The sequence below is a fragment of the Artemia sp. Qi Xiang Cuo genome, chromosome 4 (assembly GCF_049724085.1).
Source record: "Artemia sp. Qi Xiang Cuo chromosome 4, ASM4972408v1, whole genome shotgun sequence".
NCBI lineage: Eukaryota > Metazoa > Arthropoda > Branchiopoda > Anostraca > Artemiidae > Artemia > Artemia sp. Qi Xiang Cuo.
This window is the reverse complement of record NC_142797.1, coordinates 23,823,502-23,848,027: the sequence shown is the minus strand read 5'-3', so window position 1 is coordinate 23,848,027 and position 24,526 is coordinate 23,823,502. Positions and strand designations below refer to the sequence as shown.

Below are 24,526 nucleotides of genomic sequence, written 5' to 3'. Positions count from 1 at the left end.
GATGACCATATCGTTTTAGAACCATAACTCAACATCTGATAATAAGCTGCTCTTACAAGTCTATAAAAACTAGTCTATATGCCCCCAGGGCATAACTTACAGCCCTTGCCCTGGGGACTGTAGGGGGACTTTCATCCTCAAAGACATAATTTCTGGACCTTTCAACTACGTTCAACAATATGTCCATCTCAGAATTTTGATTGGATGTGTTTGGGAAAATGGTGGGAGTGAAAGGGGTGATAGTTGCTCACCAATCCCTTTCGAATATTAAAAAGGCCACTAGCCCTTTAAATTTCCATTCGAAAGAGCCCTTTTTGAAGTTTCTACGACAACACTCTCTATAAAGCCTTATATGCCCCCAGGGCATAACTTACAACCCTTGCACTGAGGATTGTAGGGGGAGTGTCATCCTAAAAGACATAATTTCCGGACTTTTTAACTATGTTGAACAAAATGGCTATCTAAAATTTTTTATTGGATGTTCTTGGGGAAATGGTGGGCGTGGGAGGGGTGTTAGTTTTCCTCCAATCACTTTTGACTATTAATAAGGGCAAGGTCACTCTCAATTTCCAATCCAATGAGCCCTTTATTAAGTTTCTACGTTAACGCTTTTTGTAAGAACCTTATACGCCCCAGGGGCATAACTCGCAATCTTAGCCCTGAGGGATGTAGGGGGAATGTCATACTCAAAGCCATAATTTCTGGACTTTTCAAATACGTCGAACAAAATGTCTATCTCTAAAATTTTGATTGGATGTGCTTGGGGAAATGGTGGGCGTGAGAGGGGGGTTAGTTGCTCTCTAATCCCTTTCGACTATTAAAAAGGCCACTAGCCCTTTGAATTTCTAATCGAATTAGCCCTTTTTTAAATTTCTACGAAAATACTTCCTATAAAAAACTGTTTGCACTTGCACTGAGAAGTTTGGGGTAATGGTCATCCTCTAAGACATAATTTCCAGAATTTTAAACTACGTTGAATAAAATACCTATCTCAAAATTTTCATTGGATGTGTTTGGGGAAATGATGGTTGTGAGAAGGGGGTTAATTACCCTTCCATCCGTTTCGACCAATAAAAAGGGCACTGGTCCTACAAATTTCCAATCGAACGATCTCTTTTTAAAGTTTTTGCTATGATACTTTCTATAAGAGCATTCCAGCCCCCAGGGCATAACTTAAAATCCTTGCCCTCAGGGCTCTGGAGGGAGTTTCATACTCAAAGCCATAATTTCTAGACTTTTCAACTACGTCGAACAAAATTTCTATCTCTAAAATTTTGATTGGATGTGCTTGGGGAAATGGTGGGCGTGAGAGGGGGGTTAGTTGACCAATCACTTTTGACTATAAAAAGGCCACTAGCACTTTGAATTTCCAATCGAATGATCCCTTTTTGAAGTTTCTACAACAACACTTTCTATAAAAACCTTATATGCCCCCAAGACATAACTTACAACCCTTGCTCTGGGGGCTGTGGGGGAGGGGGAGTTTTCTCCTCAAAAACATAATTTCCAGAACTCTCAACTACGTTGAACAAAATGTTTATTCAAAATTTTGATTGGATGCCTTTGGGAAAATGGTGGGCGTGGAAGGGGTGTTAGTTGCCCTCGAATCCCTTTCGGCTATTAAAAAGGGCACAAGCCTTTCCAATTTCCAATCGAATGAGCCCTTTTTGAAGTTGCAACGACAACTCCTTCAATATGAAGTAACCTGGTCTAAAAAACTTTCAACATAAAAGTGTTGTTTGAGATTTTGTAGAATTGATTCTTATTTTTGTGAGTTTGCCAGTGCAATTAGGCCAGTTAAGTGTTCCGATATCACTACTGCGTTCAATTGTAACGTGAAGCAATCATATTTGGCTCATAAAAGAATGATTTTATCGCTGTTCTAGCATAAGCTACTAAAAAATACTTTTTATTTTTATTGCGTCACTTTCAAAACCTTTCGAAAACTGCCAAATTGAGAAGACCAAAATAATATAAGTATAAAATATTGTTTTGCCACACACTTTTCTTGCCATAAACTAGCAAGAAAGACAAGAAGGAAGGCATTAAAACAACAGAAAAGTTCCTTATTTGGCCTTATTTTTGATTAAATCGAGAAGAAAAATCCTTTGAAATAGACTCTCAGGATAAAGGGTCCCAGACTCTCATCTCATTGTCACTGTTAAAATGAATGTGAAATCTTCACAACTGACATCCTTTATATTAGAATCAGATAAATCACAGTAAACAGTATAGTTCTTTCCTCGTCTGAGATCTGGTTTTCCTTGATGAACTTGCTATTGATTGTCCGTCATAAGTTGATTGAAAACAGGAGAAATTTTTGCAATATCCACATCTGAAGATATAGAAGAAAACTCCAGATTTTGTGTTTAGACAGATGGCAGTATATTAGCTATGGGATTTATAATAATAAAAACATGGTGCTTAGTTGAAAAAGACTTCACCCAGGGTGCTTAATGCTCATGCTAATCTGCTAACAGTCATCATTATGCTCTCGACTTTCATAATCAAGTTTTTTGAGAGTTTTCATGAACAGCTGGCGAAAGTGCAATTCAGCAATGACCTTGTTTCATTCTAGGTTACATCAACATCAACAGGTTAGATATCGAGTCTTCCTAAGGAAGAAGGAATATGAAAGGGCGAAAACATAACGGGAAGAAGTCATGAATAACAATAGATCTTCTTCGTAAAGTAAATGAAAGAGATTGATAGATTGTTTAAGGTACAAGCTTTAAAACCTACGGATGAGAGCAAAGAACAATACCGTGATTTTCATAATGGCTTGAATAATCTTCTCCGCGAGGCTAAAAAAAAATGTAATTTAGCATAAAATTTAAGGAAGCTGAAGGTAGCCCCTTAAAGCCCTAGCAATTAATCTATAGTGTTATTCGTCAGAGTCCTAATATACTACCATCTCTGTCCTAATATTCTACCATCTCAGTCCTAATATTCTACCATCTGAAGTGACAGTAAATGGGCCATAGCTGTAGAAGGTTTTACGATTTGCAATGAGTTTCAGCAACATTTTATTTCAGTAGGTTCATAAATAGCCGATAATATTTCCTTATCACCAGAAGATCCATCTTTTGGATCCACTTTATCGTCCCCTATGGATGCACCGTTGCATATAAAGCGGATTACCGAGAATGAGCTAAGGAATACCATGTAAACCATATAAAATTGGTGATAGAAATGGTCCTGGTAATTTTCGCCTAATTTCAGTTTTGCCAGTAATTTCTCGTCTTACTGAAAAATCCTTTAGTTCTCGGTTAGCACCAATTTTTGAGAATTTCAATCTTTTGAATATTAATCAATTTGAATTCCAGAAGAATAAGAAGACTAAGGATGCATTGGTATTCTTTACAAGCATAATTAATGTGGCTTTAGAACATATGCTTCCCAACCGATTTTGGGTCATGCCCTACCTAGATATTTCCAAAATATTGATGTCCCCCTCCACCTCTTGATATTTAAATTTCATTATTCAAAATTATGTATTTGTTATTACCAAAACACGCATTCACCTCTGGTATATCTTATACTAATCAAAAACATTGTCAGCATAAAACACCTTTTATACAAAGCATGACGTTATGGCACAACTATCATTCACCTTTTTTGTTCTTAAATGTACATGGGTGTAACATTCATCTGGCATTTAAGTATTTAAGACTGCTGAAGTGTTTCTAGACCTAATGAAGGTTTTTGACTCAGTTGACCACGGTCTAATCTTGGAAAAATGTGAGCTGTAGGGGAAGAAAGGTAAACTCCTCGATCTTGTACGGAAGTTCCTTAGTAACCGATACCAGCTTGTAGAGGTGGATTGCTTACAATTTGAACTGCGCTCATTCACTTGTGCTGTGCCACGGAGATCTGTTATTGGCTCATTTCTCATGTTGTTGTTTATTATTGATATGCCTAATTGTTGTTTCAGTGTTAGTGATGTGACTAAAAGTCTCCGGAATGAAACTGTGTTATTTTAGCGGGTGACACTGTGGGTATCAACACTGCAAAGACAGAAAGGTTAAAAAGCCACTAACTTGGAATTTGTTTTTCGGATCGTCCTTTTATACAAAAACCTTTGATACAAAGCATGATGTAACTGCACTACAATCATATATCTTCTTTTGCTCTTTAAATGTACTTGAATGTGGCATCATTCATATTAAAAATGTTTGTTTGACAATTAGGCCTCTAAATTTTTGTCAGCGAAAGAGTGCACGTCCTGCCCATGACCCGTCAATTTATCGCTATGTTCCAACGGATGGGGTCTAAGCCTCACGTTGGGAATCATATAAACACAAATAATAGAATAAGTAATTATGCTCTCTCGGGGTATGCTTTTGATGTTAAAGTTGAATTTGTTTTTTTTAATGTTTGTGGTAAGGAGTTTAGTCCTGTATCATTTTTAGTGTATTTTTTACAGCCCTTCAGACAAAATACTTCTCGACGTGGCTGTTAAAAGTGATTTTGTTGTTTGGTTTAACAAATATCTCTCAGTCTCTCACATGGAAAATATATAGCAAATAGAGAAAAGTGTAGACGCAGTCTATCTGTTATCAAGTAAATTTCAGTTCATATTAAAAGAGAAAAATAGCACAACTAGAGCGACTTATCTTAAGCATAAATGTCTTAACTGAATTGATAAGCCTCGTTACGATTAAAGTAGAATTAAACAATTTAAGAAGGATAAATGCAACTAGTATTTCCACCGGATGTACATATTTGGAACGGATGATTCTTTTTCAAAAATTTCCTCTACAAGCCACAGAGTCGTGGTAAGGATAAAGGGTATGTATTTTTTGTTTAATATTCGTTTTTTGTTTTTAATGCATCTTATAATATCCAATTTACTGTTGAATTAATAAAAAAATATCAGCCTGATGTTGTAAATAAAATATCAGTTTGATGTTGTTTTCTACAGCAAGAAACTATAGCAGTGTCTACCCACAATTGACTCAGATGATAAAAAATGTATATGACTCAAGTCACAAGCGAGGGACAAGGAGAGCTTCGTAACTATTCTTCGGTATTTCTATTACACAAGTCCGGTACTCAGAGATATAAAGATTATTCCTCCGCAGAACATAAATAATAAATTCACTTAATTTTCGGAACTCAATTGATCAACTGAGACAGGATTCTTTCTGCCCAATATTTAAACAAAAAATATGATGTTTAAAGAAATACAGCTATAACTTCTGTATTTTAGAATCTAATGATTAGCTCTATGGTGCCACAGTAGTATTGGTCTCTGCTTGATAATACTGAACTCAAAGTTCAATCTCAGTTGCCACAGGGATCGAATCGCATGGATATTATCTATTAGCGTTTCAAATAATCGAACAAGAAAAAATGTATGATAATAACTTTAAACTAACTATCGCATAACTCTTTTTTAGAAACGCAGATTACAAACAGGAAAAAGCCTACGGCGTTTTCTTAGTTTGAATAGTAAGACACAATCCTCAGTATAGCACCATACCCCAGATAAGCGATATTTCAGAAGATGCTTGTATTATCTTATTTTTTAGTCACTATGCGTTGTTATTTTTTCTTTACTAGGTTTCAGCTATATCCCTTGAAACTTATATACTCCCCATTTACAATGAACTATATCGAACCATTATGTATGTCTTATATTAACTTGTCAAAAGAGAAGCACGTATAAATGTCGCATTCACTTATTACTTCATATATTAATACTACCTGCGATTATGACGTTATTCATCAAGATTGGCCATACAAATGCAGTTTTAAGTGGAAAAGTTGATTATATTTAAAATATTTTTTTTAAATTACAAATTTCACTAGATCTAGTAATTTCCTTTAAAATGAGCCAGTGAACAACTCTCTACGATGTTCCAGTACCAATCTATCTGTGGGGAAAAAAAAGAAAAAAAAAGATGCCATTTAGGCAGAATGCTGTAGTAGCAGCCACTTTTCTTGATTGTCAAGCCAATATATATCCCTTGTCTATCAAGCTAAGTGAAAGTAAGTTTCCAATATAGGGGTATCGGACAAGGTGGTTCTAGTGGTGTACTTTTTTTTCTGACTTTATTTTTAGGAGTTATGGGTCATTATATTTCTTAACATTGGACGAAATCGTCTCTTACTAGGTAGCTAACTACCGCTGTAACCCAGATATCTTGAGAAAAGGGTCCTTCGGAACAGACTCTACGGGAAAACGGATCCCTGCCTCTCCTCTCTGCTCATTCGCTTTAAAATGAATCTCTTACCTTCTTCACTGATATTGTTTATTTCGGAATCAGAGAATTCAAAGTAGACGATGTTGTTCTTCTTTCGTCTGAGATCTGGTTTTCCTTGATCAGCTTGCAAATGATTATCCAGTATAAGTTGATTGGAAACAGGAGAAAGTTTTACAGTATCCACCTTCGCAGATGTAACAGAGACCTCAATATTTTGTGTTTCGACAGATTGCAGTACATCAGCTGTTTTACCTGTGATCATAAAACAGATAGTGCTTAGTTAAAAGTATTCAACTCTGACACAAGGTTTTTCTTTCTTTCTTTCTTTCTTCTTTGAACACAAGGAAAATAAACAGATAATAGAGAGCATTGTTGAGGCAAAATCAATGTTGAGCCGAAATTCAAGAACTCAAGAAGGATAAACGCAACTAGTATTTCCACCACACGTAAATATTCGGATTACAATGTGTCACCTATTAAGAAATTTAATTGAAAAATGAAAGCATTCTTATTTGCAAGTACTCTCAGTTTTGACCCAACGCACTTGAGAGAGCTACTTTAAACTAAATCTTCGTGAAGGTTTACATTTAGAGTTTAATGAGACATCGTCTTCAACAGTAAAATACATTTTCACTGAGTTAAATTGTTTTCACTGAGTGTCAATTCATTTGGATTAGTTTTATAAGATAATAGCTTCAGGTTGTTGTCTAAAGCCCTGTCTACCCATAATTTAATAAGGGGGTAAATAGTATATAGTTTTTCGGGTCCTTTACAAGAAAAGTTTCGCTAATTTTCGAACTTATAGGACAGAAGGATAAACTATTGTTTTTAAAGAAGGGAGGGAGGGATAGTTCAACCTCGCAGGAACACAAAAAAAAATAAAATAATTAACCAATAATTAAAAACAATTTCATTTGAGTCAGCTTGTGTCACTTCCAACAAAACGGGCTGAATTACGTTTTCCAGTTAAATTGTTGATTTGAAGAAAGTTGAGCTGAATGCACTTGATATGAATGGGGGTTGAGTTAGACAGGTTTGGGTTAAACGGGGGTTGCATTTAGTGAGGTTCAAGCTAAAAGAGGCTTGAACTGCAAGGAAGTTAAATGGGGGTTTAGTAAATGGGGATTGAGTTGCCCGAGGGTTCAATTACCCGAGGTTTAGTCGAATGAATATTGAGCTAAATGGACCTGAGTTGAATGGATATTCAGTTGAGTGAGAGTTGAGTTGCATTGGGCTCAATTAAAAAGGGGTTGAGTAGTACGAGGGTTCAGCTAAATGGGGTTAAGTTGCGCGAGGGTTATGTTTTACTGGGTTTAGTTAATCAAGAGTTCAGTTAAACGGTGGTTGAGCTGCTCGGGGGTTCAATTGCACGATGGTTCAGGTGAACGAGAATTGAATTACACGAAATTTCGGTTGAACGGGTTTCCCTTAAACGTAAGATCAGTTGTACGGGGTTTGCTAAATGTGGGTTTCGTTTCAGGGGGGTTGAGTAAAACGAGGGTTCAATTGAACGGGTTGAGTTGTACGGGGTTTCACCTGCACGAGGGTTCAGTTACATGAAGGTAAGTTTCACGGGGGTTCAGTTGTACGAGAGTTTAGTTGCATAGGGTTTCAGTTATACTTGGGGTTAGATGCAAGAAGATTCAGTAGAACGGGATTCAGTTACCATAGGATTAAAGTACAATGGAACAAACCATTTTTCATGAAGAAACACGAATATCTCTCTTTCAACACTTGATACCATTATGTTTTAGAATCGCGCGCTATTTACTATCAAACATAAGAGAATAATTCCATGTTATCTCTTACTATTAAGAAGAAGGCATATGAGAATTCTAACCAAAGTGAGGTAGAAACTCACTCCAAATTAGTTCCATGAGTAGGAACTATAATATCCCATAACTCCTAAAAATACAGTCAGAACAAGAAGTACACTATTAGAACCACCTTGTCCGAGACCCCTACATAGAAAACTTACCGTCCCTTGGCTAGAAAATCAAGGGAAATATATCGGCTTCAAAATCAAGAAACGTGGCTGAAACCACGATATTTAGCACATACAACATCTTTTTTTCTTTTCCTCAGATAATGCTATAACAAAAAGTAGGTAAGAGGGATGACCCCTTATATAAAAAATCCATTCCTATTCTCTTTTTTTCTCTAAATTATATGGAAAGGTAATTGGATCTAGACTAGATGATTACGCTGAAAAAATAAAATTCTTATAAACACTCAATTGGATTTCAGGAAAAGACTATTAACTGAAATGTCTACAATCAAACTGAGACGAATCAAACGAAAGAGCTGAGAGGTAGGAGCTCCCTTGCGTCATTTAAAAAAGAGTGAAAACTTATTTATTGGCATTACAAAAGAAAAGTGAAAGTAGAGTGTGATAAATAATGTAAAGTATGATAACTAAAACGTTTAAGATTAAAATATAAATAACTAAGTATGATATTTTTTTATTATTAATGATAGGGTGGCTTCCCCTGGGGAAAAGAGTAGGAAGGTAATTGTCATTTTTTTTTTCTATTAATCAGAGGGAAATTTGTGTCCGAGAGTAAGAGCACTGACCAATCTGCATATTATGTCGAATTGATATTGATTGTGGTTCTCGGCGTCCAGAAATGGACTGAGTATTTTGAGTTATGTGCGATTTACTTTTTGTCTTTGTAAATAAACCCATTGAATGGAATTGATATAAATATGCTCAAAGCATTTGATACAAATGATTCAAATCTATACAATACAAACCAAACTCCAATGAGTCAGATGGAGTCGTTAGGTGTCCGCAGAAAGTTCTTAAAATGGTTTGAAAGGTATCTCACAGGGAGATCCCTCAAAGAAGTTTTGAATTACGTGAGCTCAGCAGCAATTCCAGTGACGTGTGGAGTACCACAAGGGTCAGTGTTAGGTCCGCTGCTTTACTTCATCAATGTCGATATCATACGTCTTTATTTGAAAGATGTGTGTCATCTCGTTTGCTGTTAATACCGTTTGAACTTTGCTTGCCTCATCTGTGAAGGACCTGGTGAGGAAAGCGAATCTTGCATAGAAAGGCTGGAGATTTTCACTTCATTAAGTCTATTAGAAGAGTGTATAAGAGTCATTAAGTCTATAGAAGAGTGCAAATTCTACAAAATAAAGCTGTTAGAACAATTGGTAGGTATGTTCAGGATAAATATAACACCTGTGCTTATTTTAGGTCCCTGAAGGTCCTTAATGTAAGTAAGATAAGAGATTGCAAAGCTGCAGTATTTGTGTTTCAAGGTATGAATGGTTTAACCCCTCTTGTTTTTAAGAGTTTTTACCAAATTAATAGTGACATGCATAATTAGGGAACTAGGCAAAGTGATAATATAATTGTTGATTTGCGTCGTGGTACCGGGTATTCATTTTTAATGAGGCACCTGGGTTCATTTGTATGGAAAAAAGCTACCATTGAGCATTAGGGCGTCAGAACACGTATTTCAGTTTAAAAAGAATTTAAAGGATTATTTTTGGGGGGGAAATTGTTGAATTTTATTATGGCTGGTAGGGGAAGCAGAGGATCTGGAGATGTAAGAGTAGGAAGGGGCTAAGGTGGGGTTGGAGGGACAGGGTGGGGAGGGGGGTGAGCATTGAAGTGATGGAGACTGGATTTTTTATTATTATTTTTTTTTCATTTATCTATTATTATTTTTAATTCAGTTATTTGTTTATTTTTCTCATATATATATATATATATATATATATATATATATATATATATATATATATATATATATATATATATATATATATATATATATATGGGTATAGTTTATTTATTTTTGGTTTATTTATAATAGTTTTAATTAAATAGTTGAGGTCTAAATAAATAGTTGAGTTCATAGGTAAGTGGTTACGTGGACTTTCGCGCGAGCTCAAATCCTCATAGGTTTTCCCCAGCGCAAAAGTGTTGTTTAATTTATTCATTAGTTTGTGAATGTGGAATAATATTTCACTTATGAACAAAAAAAAAACAAAAAAAAACTTAAACTTATGAGGTGACGTCAGGACACCAAGAAAACATTCAAATTGTCTATGGTTAGAAGACATCATGAATTATATTTGCTTACCAGGACTTTATTCAGGCACTTCATAATAATATTAATAATAATAAAAAGAATCAACTTTCAAGGAAGATTTAACTAGGACCGTTTGTTTTAAGCAGATAAAACTAAATAAGAATGCAAACTACGCTGCTTTTCCATCATATAAGCAACAAGAAGTTACTGAAAACATTTTCTGAAGACAATAAATAAAATAAAACCTAAGCTAATATTTCAGCTATTACTAATAGCCGTTTCAAGCGAATTACAATTTAAGAACTAAAACATAGAAATCAATCAAAAATCAAAGTCACTAAAAACCTTTTCAATAAAATAACTGTGAACTAAAATAAAAATTTGACAGATAATTAGCTTCATCACCTCATAAAAGTTTAGCTATGTCCAAGGCCATATTCAGAGGAAAGGTTAAGGGGTCGAATCCCCCCCCAAACGTTTGTGTGACTCGTAAAAACATAATAAAAATGCAATTTTTTTGGTAATCCCCCCTCCTCAAAAACCCGGCCCAGGGTCATCAAAAAAGGTTAATGATTCATGCCATACAGTTTTATTAAGAATTTGAACCCTCCATTATTACAAGTAATTCAAAAGACAAGGAGCGAAGTTGAAAATTAAAACGATAAAAAATTATTAGTTTGCAGATTAAGTGAGATATATTTACAAGAATAATTTAAATAAGCCAACTCAATATATTTCTCATTTTCTGTAGAGTTCTAAAACCCCACGATTTAGCAAAAACATAAAACCTACCAAAAAACAATAGCATGTTATGCATGTTAGTCTTTCACTGTCCGTGCTATGACAATTTTTAGTAGCGTATATAATTATAATTCTCGAAAAACTTTAACCAAGCTCAGTTTTCAGTAGATTGCTTGTTTATTTAAGCTAGTTTTGTCAATTTTAGCTTATGCTCATGACATTACAGCTAGTTTTGTATACGTATTTTGCGTAATCTGCGAAACGATAATTTTTGTCTGTTTAAAGTTTCAAGTTTTCCCAGTATTTCCGCAAGAATTTTTTTGAAGTTAATTTTGGCTCGTTTTAATTTTTTTAAACATGTGCAGTTGATTAAAAAAAAAAAATCTTAATTACTAATCTCCTCGAACTTTCCCAAAAGATATCTGTAATTTTGTCACATAGCTAAAAAGTTCAAGGAGTGCGTTGTCACCAGAATCTTTGAAGAATTTTCGAATAAATTTTCGATTATTGTCATAAAAATAAGCAACAAAGAAATTATATTTTTTTTTATTAGGCATTTTATTCAAAAAACCCGGAGTGGAAAGGAAATAGAAAGGGCAGAATACATAACAGACACTATATACCCTCAATTAAGGATTTTTGACGATGGAGGTTATAGTGATACCCTTATTACATTTCCTAGGTTTTCCACTCCAAAAGGTACCCTATGATACTTTACGATGGAGCTATTTAGATAAGTTACAAGACGCACATACAGAGAGGCTTAGCTTTTAATGAGTCATTAAGCATCGCACTGCATCTTGCAAGAGCCTGCTACCCCATGCAAAAGCGATATTTTTCCCTTTTTCAAGATGGGAGAAGGGGTCAAAATCTACATTAAAAGTTCCATACCATGACCAATCGATTGGTTATCTTCGGAATCTCTTTCGGCAAATATTGACGTTCTGTGGCACAAAACGGTAGAAAACCAAACTATATCAAGACAAAATTCGTTTTATTCTTTTAAAAAGGTCTTCCTCTACTGATGACTGATCAAAAACAATGGTAGCAACTTCAGCATTGATGTCTTTTATGAGATGACAATTTATTAATAAATGCATATGTCAGTGCAGCATTCGTGTCATACTATATGTAAGGGAGCACTTTTTCAAGATGAGAGAAAGGAGCTAAAAACCTCCTGTTGATCCATTGATTATCTTGAGGTCACAATTCATGGCATTTTGATCTACTACTACTACTGCTAAAAACTCACCGCAGCACCAAGCCGCCTGAGGCCAACACAGCAAAGCACGCTCCTCCTCCACCCCAGTCTATTCAAAGCATCCCTTTTTACACCCGCCCACAAAGTTCCAATTTCCTTTAAGTCTTTCTTTATGACGTCCTCCCACCCCAGACGGGGATGACCTGCTTTCCGTTTAGCCCTAGACGGTTGGCCAAAAAGAACAATCTTCGGCAATCTGTCATCCTTGATCCGCACAATGTGCCCTAGCCACCTCAACCTTTCTTTCCTTATAGCCCGAGAGAGCGGTATTGAACCACATTTTTCGTAGCCTATTGTTAGAAATACGGTCAGTCAGCCGGGTACCCAGAACAATCTTTAAGCAATTTCTCTGGAAAACATCTAGCAAATCTTCATCCGCTTTTCGGAGCGTCCATGCTTCAGAGCCATATTTGACCCCGTCATCACTGTAGCTTCTAATATCCTAATCTTGGTTTGCAGACTTATCTTCCTATTCTTCCAAACTTTTTTTAACTGAGAAAAAACACACTGAGCCTTAGCTATTCTACTTTTAACATCTTCACTGCTCCCACCATCTTTATAATAATAATAACAAGGTAAGTGAAGCTGCACACCTGATCAATCTTTTCATTACCCAACGTCACCTTTTCATCTTCACTTATTCCTGGCCTTAGTGACTTAGTCTTCCTAACATTAATTTTGAAACCAATTCCAGCACCCTGAACTCGCAAAACCTCAAAAACTTCATTCATTTTGCTCACACTTTCATATAGGATGCTTAAACCATCAGCATAATCCAAGTCCAGGAGACTTTTTCCTCCCCATTTGATTCCGTGGCCTCCCATTGCCTTTCCTGTGCTCCTTAAAACAAAGTCTATCAAAATAATCCATATAAAGGGGGATAGAACACAACCCTGCTTAACTCCCCATTTAATACAAAACCAGCTGCTAACCCCATTTCCTACCTTAACCGCAGCCGTGTTATTCTCGTACATAGCACTAATCACTTTAATGTATTTGTCTGGTATACCATACAAGGATATAATCTTTACTAAAAATCTTCTATCAACAGAATTGTACGCTTGCTCATAATCTATAAAACTGAGGACCAAAGGTGTTTGAAAACTCAGGCACTTCTCATTTATTAGCCTAAGAGTGAAAATTTGGTCAACACATCCTCTACCTTTTCTAAAACCTTACTGTTCTTCTCTCAAAACTTTGTCTATGGCATCTCTCAGTCTAAAAAGTATCATATTACTAAGTAAGTTACTATCTACAGAGACCAGACTAATGCCTCGATAATTACCACACTCACTTTTATCACCTTTCTTATAAAGTGGTTTTCCTAAAATCGTTAGGTACTTCCCCTTTTTCAAAAATCATATTCATAATTTTCAGTAACTTATTTCTAACCTCAGAGCCACCATATTTAAGAAACTCATTACCACCCTATCAGCACCTGGAGCCTTATTATTTTTTAATCCTTTTAGTACTGTTGCTAATTCCTCCTCACAAAACAAATCTTCCTTCATATCCAAGGTATCACAAACTTTTTCATTTTTCTCTATATCTTTTCCTGCAACTCTATCTCGGTTAAGCAAATTCTCAAAATGTTCGAACCATCTCTCTTTAGTTTTTTCCTTATCGTTAATTGCGGCCCCATTCTAATCTTTAACTGGGCCAAGTCCTCATTGACAACTCCCTCTCAATTTGTTAACATGTCAGCACAATATTTTACTATTATGCCGTCTAGCTGCATCTTCCAGATCCTCGGCAATTTTATCCATGGCCTCCACTTCACACCTCCTTAGTTAATATTTTAATGCTTTCTCCACTTTCTTTACATTCCTTTTGTTTCATATGATCTATCACTCAGATAATTCTTGTACAAGTCCTTTCTCCTTTCTATTAAGCATAAAGTTTTTCACTAATATTCTTAGCTGCAGTTCTAGCTTTCTTCCCTAATACACCTTCAGCAAATTCACAAATTATTGTTCTAAAATTATTCCAACCATCTTCCACATTATCAAATTTTAAACTCTCAAGTTTAGTATTCAACTCCATCTTTCGGATCCACTTTATCGTTCCCTATGGATGCACCGTTGGATATAAAGCGGATTACCGAGGATGAGCTAAGGAATACCATGTAAACCATATAAAAGTGGTGATAGATACTGAAAAATACAAATGAATGTGCATTGTCAGTTTAATATACATATACTGATATTTAGCAATCAAAATGTTAAAATTGTTTGATTTATTAAAGTTATAAAATCAAAAACATTTAAATTTTTTTCAGCAAAGTGCAAATTTTGTTCTGACCTTGAGAAGGCATAGGGGTTTTGCGTCCAACTTATGTAAATTTCTGCTCATTTTGAGTTTGACTCGGTTATTTATCGTAATTTCTGTTCGTTTTGTGTTTCATTTATTTATCGATGCTGATTTGTGGTAGTTTCATGCTTGGTAGATTATTTGATTTTATTTTTGCTCATTTTTTTTTAATGGAGTTCTTTACTTTTCTTTGAAAAAATTATTTTGTGGAAACAGTTTTTTAAATTAATTTCTATTCGTTTTATATTGACATAGTCTTTTCAGGGAAAAACAAAATATTACTTTATATCTATTTGTTTTTGAAGACTTTATAGTTTGGCCTGCTATTTGTATGCTGGAGAAAAATTTTCAGCAATTTTTAACAACATACACCCTTTTAAAAATCTGGACACAAATAGTACTGTTTCATTTAGTTTCATATCTCCTATAGTTGACCTGAAATGTAAAACTTGATACCATTCTAAAAAATCTGTTTACTTTCTTTGATAGCTTGAATACACTTACGCTATTTTGATTTGGTTAAATTTTAAGAGCAGAAATGGGAGGGTGGGAGTGGAAGGCGGATTAGTTGCCCTCAAACCACTTTCGACTATTAAAAAGGGCATTAGCCCTTTCTATTTTTATTCGAATGAGCTCTTTTCGATGTTCCCACGACAACTTCGATAAAAAGTGCCCTGGTCTAAACAACAACAACAACAAAAAATAATACATTATAATCACTTCGATCTTTAGTATAAAAATGTCAAGCCTTCCAATCACTTTCGACTATTAAAAAGGGCACTAGGCCTTTCGATTTCCAATCGAATGAACCCTTTTGGAAACGACAACGCTTTCTATAAACACCTTATATGCCCTCAGGGCATAAATTACAACCCTTACCCTAAGGTCTGTTTGGGTGGTTGTCATCATCTAAAACCAAATTTCCAGAGCTTTCAACTACGTTAAACAACATGGCTATCTCAAAATTTTGATTGGATGTGTTTAGGGAAATGGTGGGCTTGAGAGGGGTGTTAGTCACCTTCCCATCACTTTCGACTATTAAAAAGGGCACAAGCCACTCCAATTTCCAATTGAATAAGCGCTTTTCGAAGTGTCTACGACAACTTCTTCGATACAAAGTGTCCTGCTCTAAAGGAAAAAATTAATAAATAATACATTGTGCAAACATCGTTCTTATATGCCCCAAGGGCATAACTTCAAGCCCTTGCCCTGAGGGTTGTGGGGGAGTGTCCTCCTCTTTAATTAGTCCCCGTTTCTCGTCTCGTTCTCGAGTGTCCCCGTTCTTTACTTAGGCAGCGCGATCGTGCTGCCTATGATTTATATAACAACTTTCTATATAAACCTTATATGCCCCCAGGAAATAACTTACAACCCTCGCACTGAGGGCTCTGAGGAGGGTTATCATCCTAGAAGACCTAATTTCCAGAACGTTCAACTACATTGGACAAAATGGATATCTCAAAATTTTGATTGGATCTGTTTGGGAAAATGTTGGACGTGAGAGGGGCGTTAGTCACTCTCCAATAGCTTTCAACTATTAAAAAAGACACTAGCCCTTTCAATTTTCAATTGAATGAGCTCTTTTGAAGTATCTACGACAAAGCTTTCAATAAAAACTCTATATGCCCCAGGGTATAACTTACAACCCTTGCCCTGAGGGATATGGGGGGGAGGGGTTGTCATCCTTAAAGACCTAATTTCCAAGACTGTCAACTACATTGAATAAAATGGCTATCTAAAAATTGTGATTGAATGTGATTGGGGAAAAGGTGGGCGTGAGAGGGGGGTTAGTTGCCCTCAAATCACGTTTGACTATTAAAAAGGGTACTAGCTCTTTGAGTTTCAAATCGAACGAGTCCCTTTTCAAGTTTCTGCGATAATAATTTCAATAAAAACCTTATATGCCCCCAGGGCATAACTTATAATCCTTGCCCTGAGGGTTGTGGGGTAGTGTCCTCCTCGAAAATATATTTTCTATCTGGAAATCAACTACGCTGAACAAAATGGCTATCTCAAACTTTTGATTGGCTTTCTTCGGGGCAATGATGGGCGTTGGGGGGGGAGCGAGCGGCCCTCAAATCACTTTCGACTATTGAAAAGGGTACTAGCCCTTTGAATTTCCAATCAAATGAGCCTTTTTGAAGTTTCTACGACAACGCCTTCTATAAAAACCTTATATGCCCCCAGGGCATAACTTAAAACCCTTGCCCTGAGGGTTGTGGGGGAGTGTCCTCCTCAAAAAAATATTTTCTATCCGGAAAACAACTACGCATATTAAAACAAGTTTAAGCTATTCAAAAATTTGGGTTCACTTGGAATTATAGTGAACACTACATTAGTAACAAATAAATACCTAGACAATATCCATCAATGGTGGAATTGAAAAAAACTTCCGGTTTTGCCTTTTCATTGCTTCTCTTGCATTTATTAGCAGTCAGTTTAAATCCAGTAATATCCTCAGAAAGATGTCTCTTTACAATTACATGTTCCTTTATGTCATGAACATTCGGACATAAACAGATGGGGCACTTCTTCTTTTTATCTGCTTCATGTTCTATATAATGAATGGCAAAATCTGGGTAATTGTTTATTTCTTTACGACAAATTTCACAGAAAAATGACATCCCTGTTTCACAGTTTGTCGACTTATGCAGTTGTAAGAAATAAAAAGAATTTTCAATCTTTCCACAAGCACTACACCGCCATTTACCACAGCAGTTTTCTTTAATAGTGCGTTTTGTTAGCTTTTCTATTTCAACAGTTGTTTTTAGATAGATTTTTCTATGTAGTTTAGAATTGTTGTACACACTGGTCAGCCTAATAATTTCACCTGTGCTTGACAAATCCTTAACAAGTCCACCACGGTTCTTCTGAGAACAATCATTACGGAAAGAGCCTAGAAGATCAGAGAAAAATGTCAGGTAGTTGACTTATGAGTCAATAGTGATTATTAATATATCAAGGAATCATATTCCAGGTGAGAAAGATACAGAGTATAAAATAGTGTTCTCAATATGTGCAATAAACTATCGATAAATAGGTGCAATAAAATATTTGGATTCTCGAGGTAAGTTTGTTTCTTAGCTTTCTGAATGCTGTATTTAGTTAATCTAGATATTTACTAAAAATTAATCCCTAGTTTCTAAGATCTATAGATGGATACATTTTAGCTATTTTTGGATGATCAGGGGAAACATTCCTGGACAAAAAATTGACAACCATGGTCGTCACTTGTTGGAAACCTTTCACAAGAGAAATGTTAAATTGAACATTGCCACTTGTTTAAACCATTGCAGGGTGCGGTGTGCTGGCTTCCATGTCTTACACCATGTAAAGATTCATTTGGTATTGCAAGACATTTATTCAATAATTGTAGAAACCCAAGTCAACTGAAATGGAAAGGTGAGTTAAAATATCAGAAGTGATATTCATATATTTATGGGACATAAATAAGACAGAGAAAAAAAATCTTATGCACCCCCCCCCCTTTGTCAAATAATCAAATCAATTCTAACTAAAACAAAAATAGTGCACTAGAATTTTTTTACTTGAAGAAATATTTGAATTAAAATTTGTAAGACACATAGGAGCAACCTTTGGTAGGAGGCGAGGGGGCATGAAGGGAGAGGAAGGGGGGGACCTTTCCTGAGAAGTGTGAGCAGATGTCCTCAGAAAGTGTGCTCATTCGCCGTAAAATTTACAGGAGGTCCTGTGGAAAAGTCATAAGCAGGAGGAATTCCCAATAGTTCTTTCCTTCTTTTGTGGTTATTTCTCCAATAAAATCATATTTATTCTAATTGACTAAAAATTAATAAAGCACATTTTGCTATTGTTACATTTATGGCAAAAACAAGACATTATTGTAGGAAATGAGAAAATATGATACCAAATGATCGTAAATGCCAAACACTTTCCAGTCGACAATATTGGCATCATTTTCGGTTGACTCTGTCGACCACACAATTCTTTTTTCGAGGGCATTCATAGTTTACAATGCTCCTTTGTGACCTTCTCCTTTACATCATTCCCAGGTTATGACTCCATAATGCCCTCCACTTGACTTATCCCCACATACTTTGCAGGGGTGACTTCCATTTGGGCTAAAACCTAAAAGGAACTTTTCGGAAAAATAATCACACTTGAAAAAAAATTAGCCAGGATATTTGTCAGGGTAAAAGACACATCAATAGATTTGAAACGGATGGTACATTTACAGAAGGTCATTAAATCCCCTCTAGCCTGACCACAAGTTTATTATGGTTGACAATTCTGAGATACAGGGACATACTTAAATTTCATACTATGCTAACTATAGAACCTTTTCATGAAACCTGGGGCACTCTGCTTTGCATACACATAAGTGGACAAACCTTTGGATTGTACACAATATGCATCTAGCAATTTGTTATAAAAATTTTATTCGTTTGCAGTGCTGCCAAAGGAACATTGTTGGCGTTTTATATATTTATATATACTTTTCCTCCCTGAGCGATACCTGAACACTTGGAAGTCGGAAATGACCTCTTTAAAAAAAAGGAGCATTTTTTGAAATTTTTTATTTTTAATTCATTTTGTCGTTTTCTTGACAAAATGCTGATTTGCAAACCGTACAGTTTGGCGAAGGGAATTTTTTTTTTTTTTTTTTTTTTTTTTTTTAGGATATGGCTATTTCAGGAAAATATTTGAATACCTCCAGTCAGGGGCGTCGCTCCAACATTTTTATTGGGGGATGGAGGGGATTCAAATTCGGATAGTCAATAGGCATGGGTCATCTTTAGGGGGAAAGCAGGAGCGGTTCTGGCCTCTTCAATTTGCTTACACTTACAGTAAGTATTATCTTATAACTATTACAATAAATATTAAATTTATCCGCAAACAACATCAATCGCGTGTTAATTAAAAGATAAAGAGAATTTTCATTTTTTTTTTCAAATATTTCATCAGGACGTCAAAACAGGGCCTTGCGAGATTTAGTTTCATCAGGATGTTTGTCATTAAATAGGTTTATAAATGATTCAATGGTTAAACAGGGAAGAGAAACCGTTAATTCAAGAGTAATATAGAGTTGAAAATCCACTCATCAGCGTTAAATACAGCGTAATATTATGAGCCTCATCAGCGTAATATTATAAGCCTCAGAAGGAAAAATTGCAAAAATCGTTGCATGATCCTGGTTTAAATAAGTCAAAACATGCCTTCCTTTGTTTTGGAATAAAAAGGGGCCAAATACTTTAAAAAAAGAAAAGAGGGTATATCATCAGGGGTAATAAGCCCAGGAGAAAACATACATCGTTAGAGAAGCTATTAGAAAGTCTTGCAAACACGTTTTTTAAATAAAATTTTAAATGATCCCTTTACCTCCAAATGTCTACACATTGCTGACAATTTTCAATTTAATTTTTTTTTTCTTTTTTTTGTCTTCGCTTCTCAGAAATATATTCTGAAATTTTGAGCTTGGAAACAAGATTCAGGAGAAGAACAAAAAGAAAAGCTTAAATAAATATGTGAAACCCCCTCCCCTCCATTTTTCTTAGTTTAAAACAGACTCTAGATAACAGCTTGCACCTAGGATCGTTTTTCTTTTTTTTTTTAGAAAATTTTCAATAATTTCTTGACCTAGCTACTTAATTTAGTGATTTTACGTTAATTAATTTACATTTTTCTGTTAAGCCTTCTGAGAGCATCTAGACACTCCAAGCCTTTTCCCTATATTCATCACACAATACAAAAATTAAAATTCCCTGAAAGAAAAAAATCAGGTCAAGTTTCACAAAGAATGATACCAAGAAAGTCAAAATACCAGTTTATGCTTTATTTGTGAAAAAAAAAAATAATCTAATGTAAAATAAACTAAAGGATGGAAAGCCTTTTGCCTTCTTTCTGTTTGAAAGCATACCTTCTTCCTTTAATGCGAAAGAGCCAAAGAGAGCCTGAGATGAGTTGCAAGAACTGCTCTTTGGAGTGTCCAAACCATAGGATAAATGAGACAAATTTGAAACTTTCATGGGCTGATCATTCTCAATTTGCAAAGGATCCCCAATTTCTATAAGATAAAGCAATTGAACGACAAGACAGCACTACTGAACATATGGCAAGACAAAACGCGCAGTAAGCTATGCAATGAACCCTTTGTTTTATTCCCTAAAAGTAGAAGCCTTTGCTTGAAAATTGCCTTGTACACCTTGCTTAGGCTTTAATTGTAAATTCCAAAATTTTGAAGAAATAAAAATACTGAAAAAACTTAAATGGCTGACCAGCTTAGTTTCAACTTTGACATGGGAAATATTTCTTTTAAGTTGTTGCATACTCATATTTTGGCAGGTTTTTGAATACGTATTTTGCTTATACTGAAATTGTAGAATATCATTGTAACAACTTATGCATTTGTTTTTTCTCTATAAGTGTAGAAAAATATTTGATTTGACCATTTCTGGTGTTGTTTTACACTATGCAAATCCTGTTTTACTGAAAAAAAAAAAAAACAGTTCACAGAGGAAATAGTTTCTGCTTTGTCGTTGAGAGGCTTGTTTTAATGTTTTGATCACTGTTCAGTTGGTTCAATCTTGATTAGGTCAAACCTAGAATGGGTGGAGTAATACCAGGGTCAACTGTACTAGCAATGACAATTTTTGAAGCTTTTTTTAGCTTAAAACTGCCAGCAGTTTTTTGGCTAAAAACATTTACTGACCGAATCTGCTGACAAACTATTTTAGCATTAAGCATTAGATGGTAACTCTGCTAGACGGCAACTCTGCAACTCTGCTGCACGGGAAAAATGAAAAAATGAAAAATTTTCAAGTTTAATTAAATTTGCATGAGTTTTGTCTTAAAACTGCCAGTGATTTTTCTGACAAAATCTACCAATTTTTGACAAATTTCACTAAGCCATGAAAGTTTATTTTCTCTTAGTCTAGAATAGTCTTTAGGTTAGAATATTAGGTAAGAATAGTCTTTAGGGCCGTTTTGTTCTTATATTTTTTTTAATGATGAATTTTCCATTAATAACTTCGACAGGCTAGTTAACTTATTCATTTTACGTTAATTAATTAAAATAACTTTATTAAGTCTTCTTGGAGCATCGAGATTCAGAACATTTGCCCTAAATTCTTCACACATAACAAAAATTAAAATTGCGTTACTTCTTAAAAATTAAAATTATGTTACGTATCAAGCAGTTAATGCTTGATATGATAAAAACAAATTAGCCTAATGTAAAATTAACAAATTGAAAAGGCTTTTGCATTCTTTCTGTTTTGAAAGCATACCTTCTTCTTTTAACGTGAAAGAGCCAACCAGAGCCTGAAATGACTTACAAGAACTGCTCTCAGGAGTGTCCAAACCATAGGATGAATGGCACAAGTTTGAAACTTTCAAGGGTTCATCATTCTTAATTTGCAAAGGATCTGCAATTTCTGAAAAATAAACTGATTAAATGACACAAAAAAAACACGACCGAACAGATGGTTAGACAAAACGTGTAGCAAACTATGCAATGAACCCTTTGTAGCATTCTCTCAAAAGAGGAGCCTTGGCTTGAAAATTGCCTCGAATACCATGTGCTTTTATTGAAAATTAATGGTATGGCCAGCCATATCATAGGGCTTTTGGTAAGAAACTTCAGACGAGTTTTCTTAAGATTCAGGTGGCTATGACCTCTGAAAAGTGAAGTAAGAGCTGTGAATATAGTCCAGTTCTTAACAGCCCAAGACTCAAACATTTCAATGCCCGGAAAGTTTTTGATGACCTTGACGAATGCACTTGCTACGTTGTCAGCGTCCCCTTTCTGAACAACTTCGTGTCAAACGACGCAAACAGAGTTACGTCCAGAACTGCAAATTATGTTCTGGTCTTGAGAGGGCATGGGGGTTGTCACCCCTTCTCATGTTGATTTATGCTCGTTTCGAGTTTGACTCAGTTATTTATTTTAATTTCTATTCGTTTGGGTTTCACTTATTTACTGATAGTGATTGTGGTAGTTTTACACTTGAAAAGATTATTTGACTTTATTTCTGCTCATTTTTGGATTAATGGAGTTCTTTACTTTTCTTTGAATTTACATAATTTTGCAGAAAAAACTTTTCAAATCAGTTTCTATTGCTTTTATTGACATAGTCTTTTTTATTGAAAAAGAAAATCATATTTTACATCTGTTCAGTTTTTTTTTTGCTGAACAAAATGGCTATCTCAAAATTTTTATTGGATATTTTTGGAAAATTGATGAGCTTTTGACACTAGGCCTTTTAATTTCCAATTAAATTAGCTCATTTAAAAGTTTCAATGATATTGCTGTCAATGATTGAGCGGCGTTGCCAAAGATATTGCCCATCTGTCCTTCCGAAAAACTGCATGCATATAGTTTTTTCGTTTAATTGAAGCTCTCCCTAAACATTTCCTAATAGTTTCACCTTAGAACCTTTAGCGTCATCAGTTACAATAATCGTTGTAGTAGCATTAATAGTATACACATAGTGTCTTCTTCCTAGTTCAAAATTCACCACAACTTACCCTGAAAGGTCTAACTTAATAATGAAAACCGTTCTTCAGATATTGCTATGTTACCCTTTTGACAATCTACATGCTCATAATCATTTTGATTTACTCCAACATTCACTGAAATATTCCTTTAAAACTTCTCCTTAATTCTCTTAGCTTGTGTTGTAGCAATAGTAGGAGTATGCACATAGCAACTTACGTTTTCTTAACATGCCCTTCAACACACGCTGGAAGTATTTACTTAATACCATAACCTGTTCCTGAAGCATTGCTTATCCACCCTTTTGACAACCTGTGTAGGCATAGTGTGATGCAATTTAGTTCAATACAACTTCAATATTCCCCAAAATTTCCCCCCGTAATACCCTTAGCTTTAGTAGCAGTACCATCATTAATAGCAGTAGCAGAGGCAGCAGTAGAATTTATAATCGTAGCCTTAGCTAGTAATAATAGTAGCAGTGGTAGCAGTAGGAGTAGAAGCAGTAGCATTGGGATCCAAAAATTATCTTTTGGTTGCTTCGAAATCCCCCACAACAAGTCTTGTAAGTTTCAACTTCAAACAAGAAACTGTTCCCAAGATATTGCTGATAGGCCCTTTAGACAACCTGTATACAGACGACGTGTTGTGATTCAGTTCAGCTTCCCCCTCAACATTTCTTAAAAATTCCACCTTCATACCCTTAGACATAGTTGTAATAGTAGTCAGAGCAGAAGTATTACTACTAGTAGTAGCAATAGTCCTTATAGAAGTAGTAGCATTAATATATTGCCTTTAGTCAGTTGAACATCCCTCTCATCAAGTCCTAGAAGAAGTAGTTATGCCCTTTTAACAATCTGCATGCACATAGTCTTTTGATTTAGTTCAGATTTCCCCTCAATATTCTCTCAAATTTTCACCTTTAGGCACTCAGCCTTAAAAGCATTAGCATCATAGTAGTAGTGGTGGTAGTAGGACAGGCAGTAGTAAAGTAGTGTAGAATTAGCAGTAGTAGTAACAGTAGTAGCAGCAATAATAATAAAAGTAGTAGCATGTACATGTTGCCTTTTGGTCAGTTGAAAATCTCCCTCATAACAACCTGGAAGCTTCATCTTAATACGGTAAGCCATTCCAAAAAATATTGCTGATGTTTCTTTTTGACCCAATTTGACGCCCTTTTCGTCTTAATACTCTTAGCGTTATCAGTAGTTGCAATTGAAATAGTAGTTTGAGTAGTTTAGTAGCAGTAGTACTATCTGTAAAAGTAGCAGTGGTGTTAGCAGTAGCATGCAAATGCTACCTTTTGGTCAGTTGATCTACCCCTTTAAGCATTCTCTGAAAGTGCCAACTTAATACCCAAATCCGTTCTTAAGGTAAACCCTTTTGACAATCTGTAAGCACCTTGAGTGCTTTGATTTAATTCCAATTCCCCCTCAATATTCAGTCAAATTTTCATTTTCATGCAAGTAGCCTTAATAGAACTAGT

The 24,526-nt window shown here is 35.2% G+C and overlaps 1 protein-coding gene across 1 annotated transcript in view; it reads right to left on the bottom strand.

Annotated features, from left to right (window-relative positions):
• Nucleotides 1-24,526, bottom strand: part of LOC148952910 (uncharacterized) — a 77,683-nt gene that overhangs the window by 25,312 nt on the left and 27,845 nt on the right. Inside the window, exons 3-6 of the mRNA XM_089087823.1 lie at nt 21,836-21,982; nt 20,467-20,613; nt 16,924-17,466; nt 6,240-6,461 (exon numbers count right to left, since the gene is read on the bottom strand). Coding sequence (XP_088943949.1) covers nt 6,240-6,461; nt 16,924-17,466; nt 20,467-20,613; nt 21,836-21,982 — 1,059 coding nt within the window. The remainder of the gene's footprint in view (nt 1-6,239; nt 6,462-16,923; nt 17,467-20,466; nt 20,614-21,835; nt 21,983-24,526) is intronic.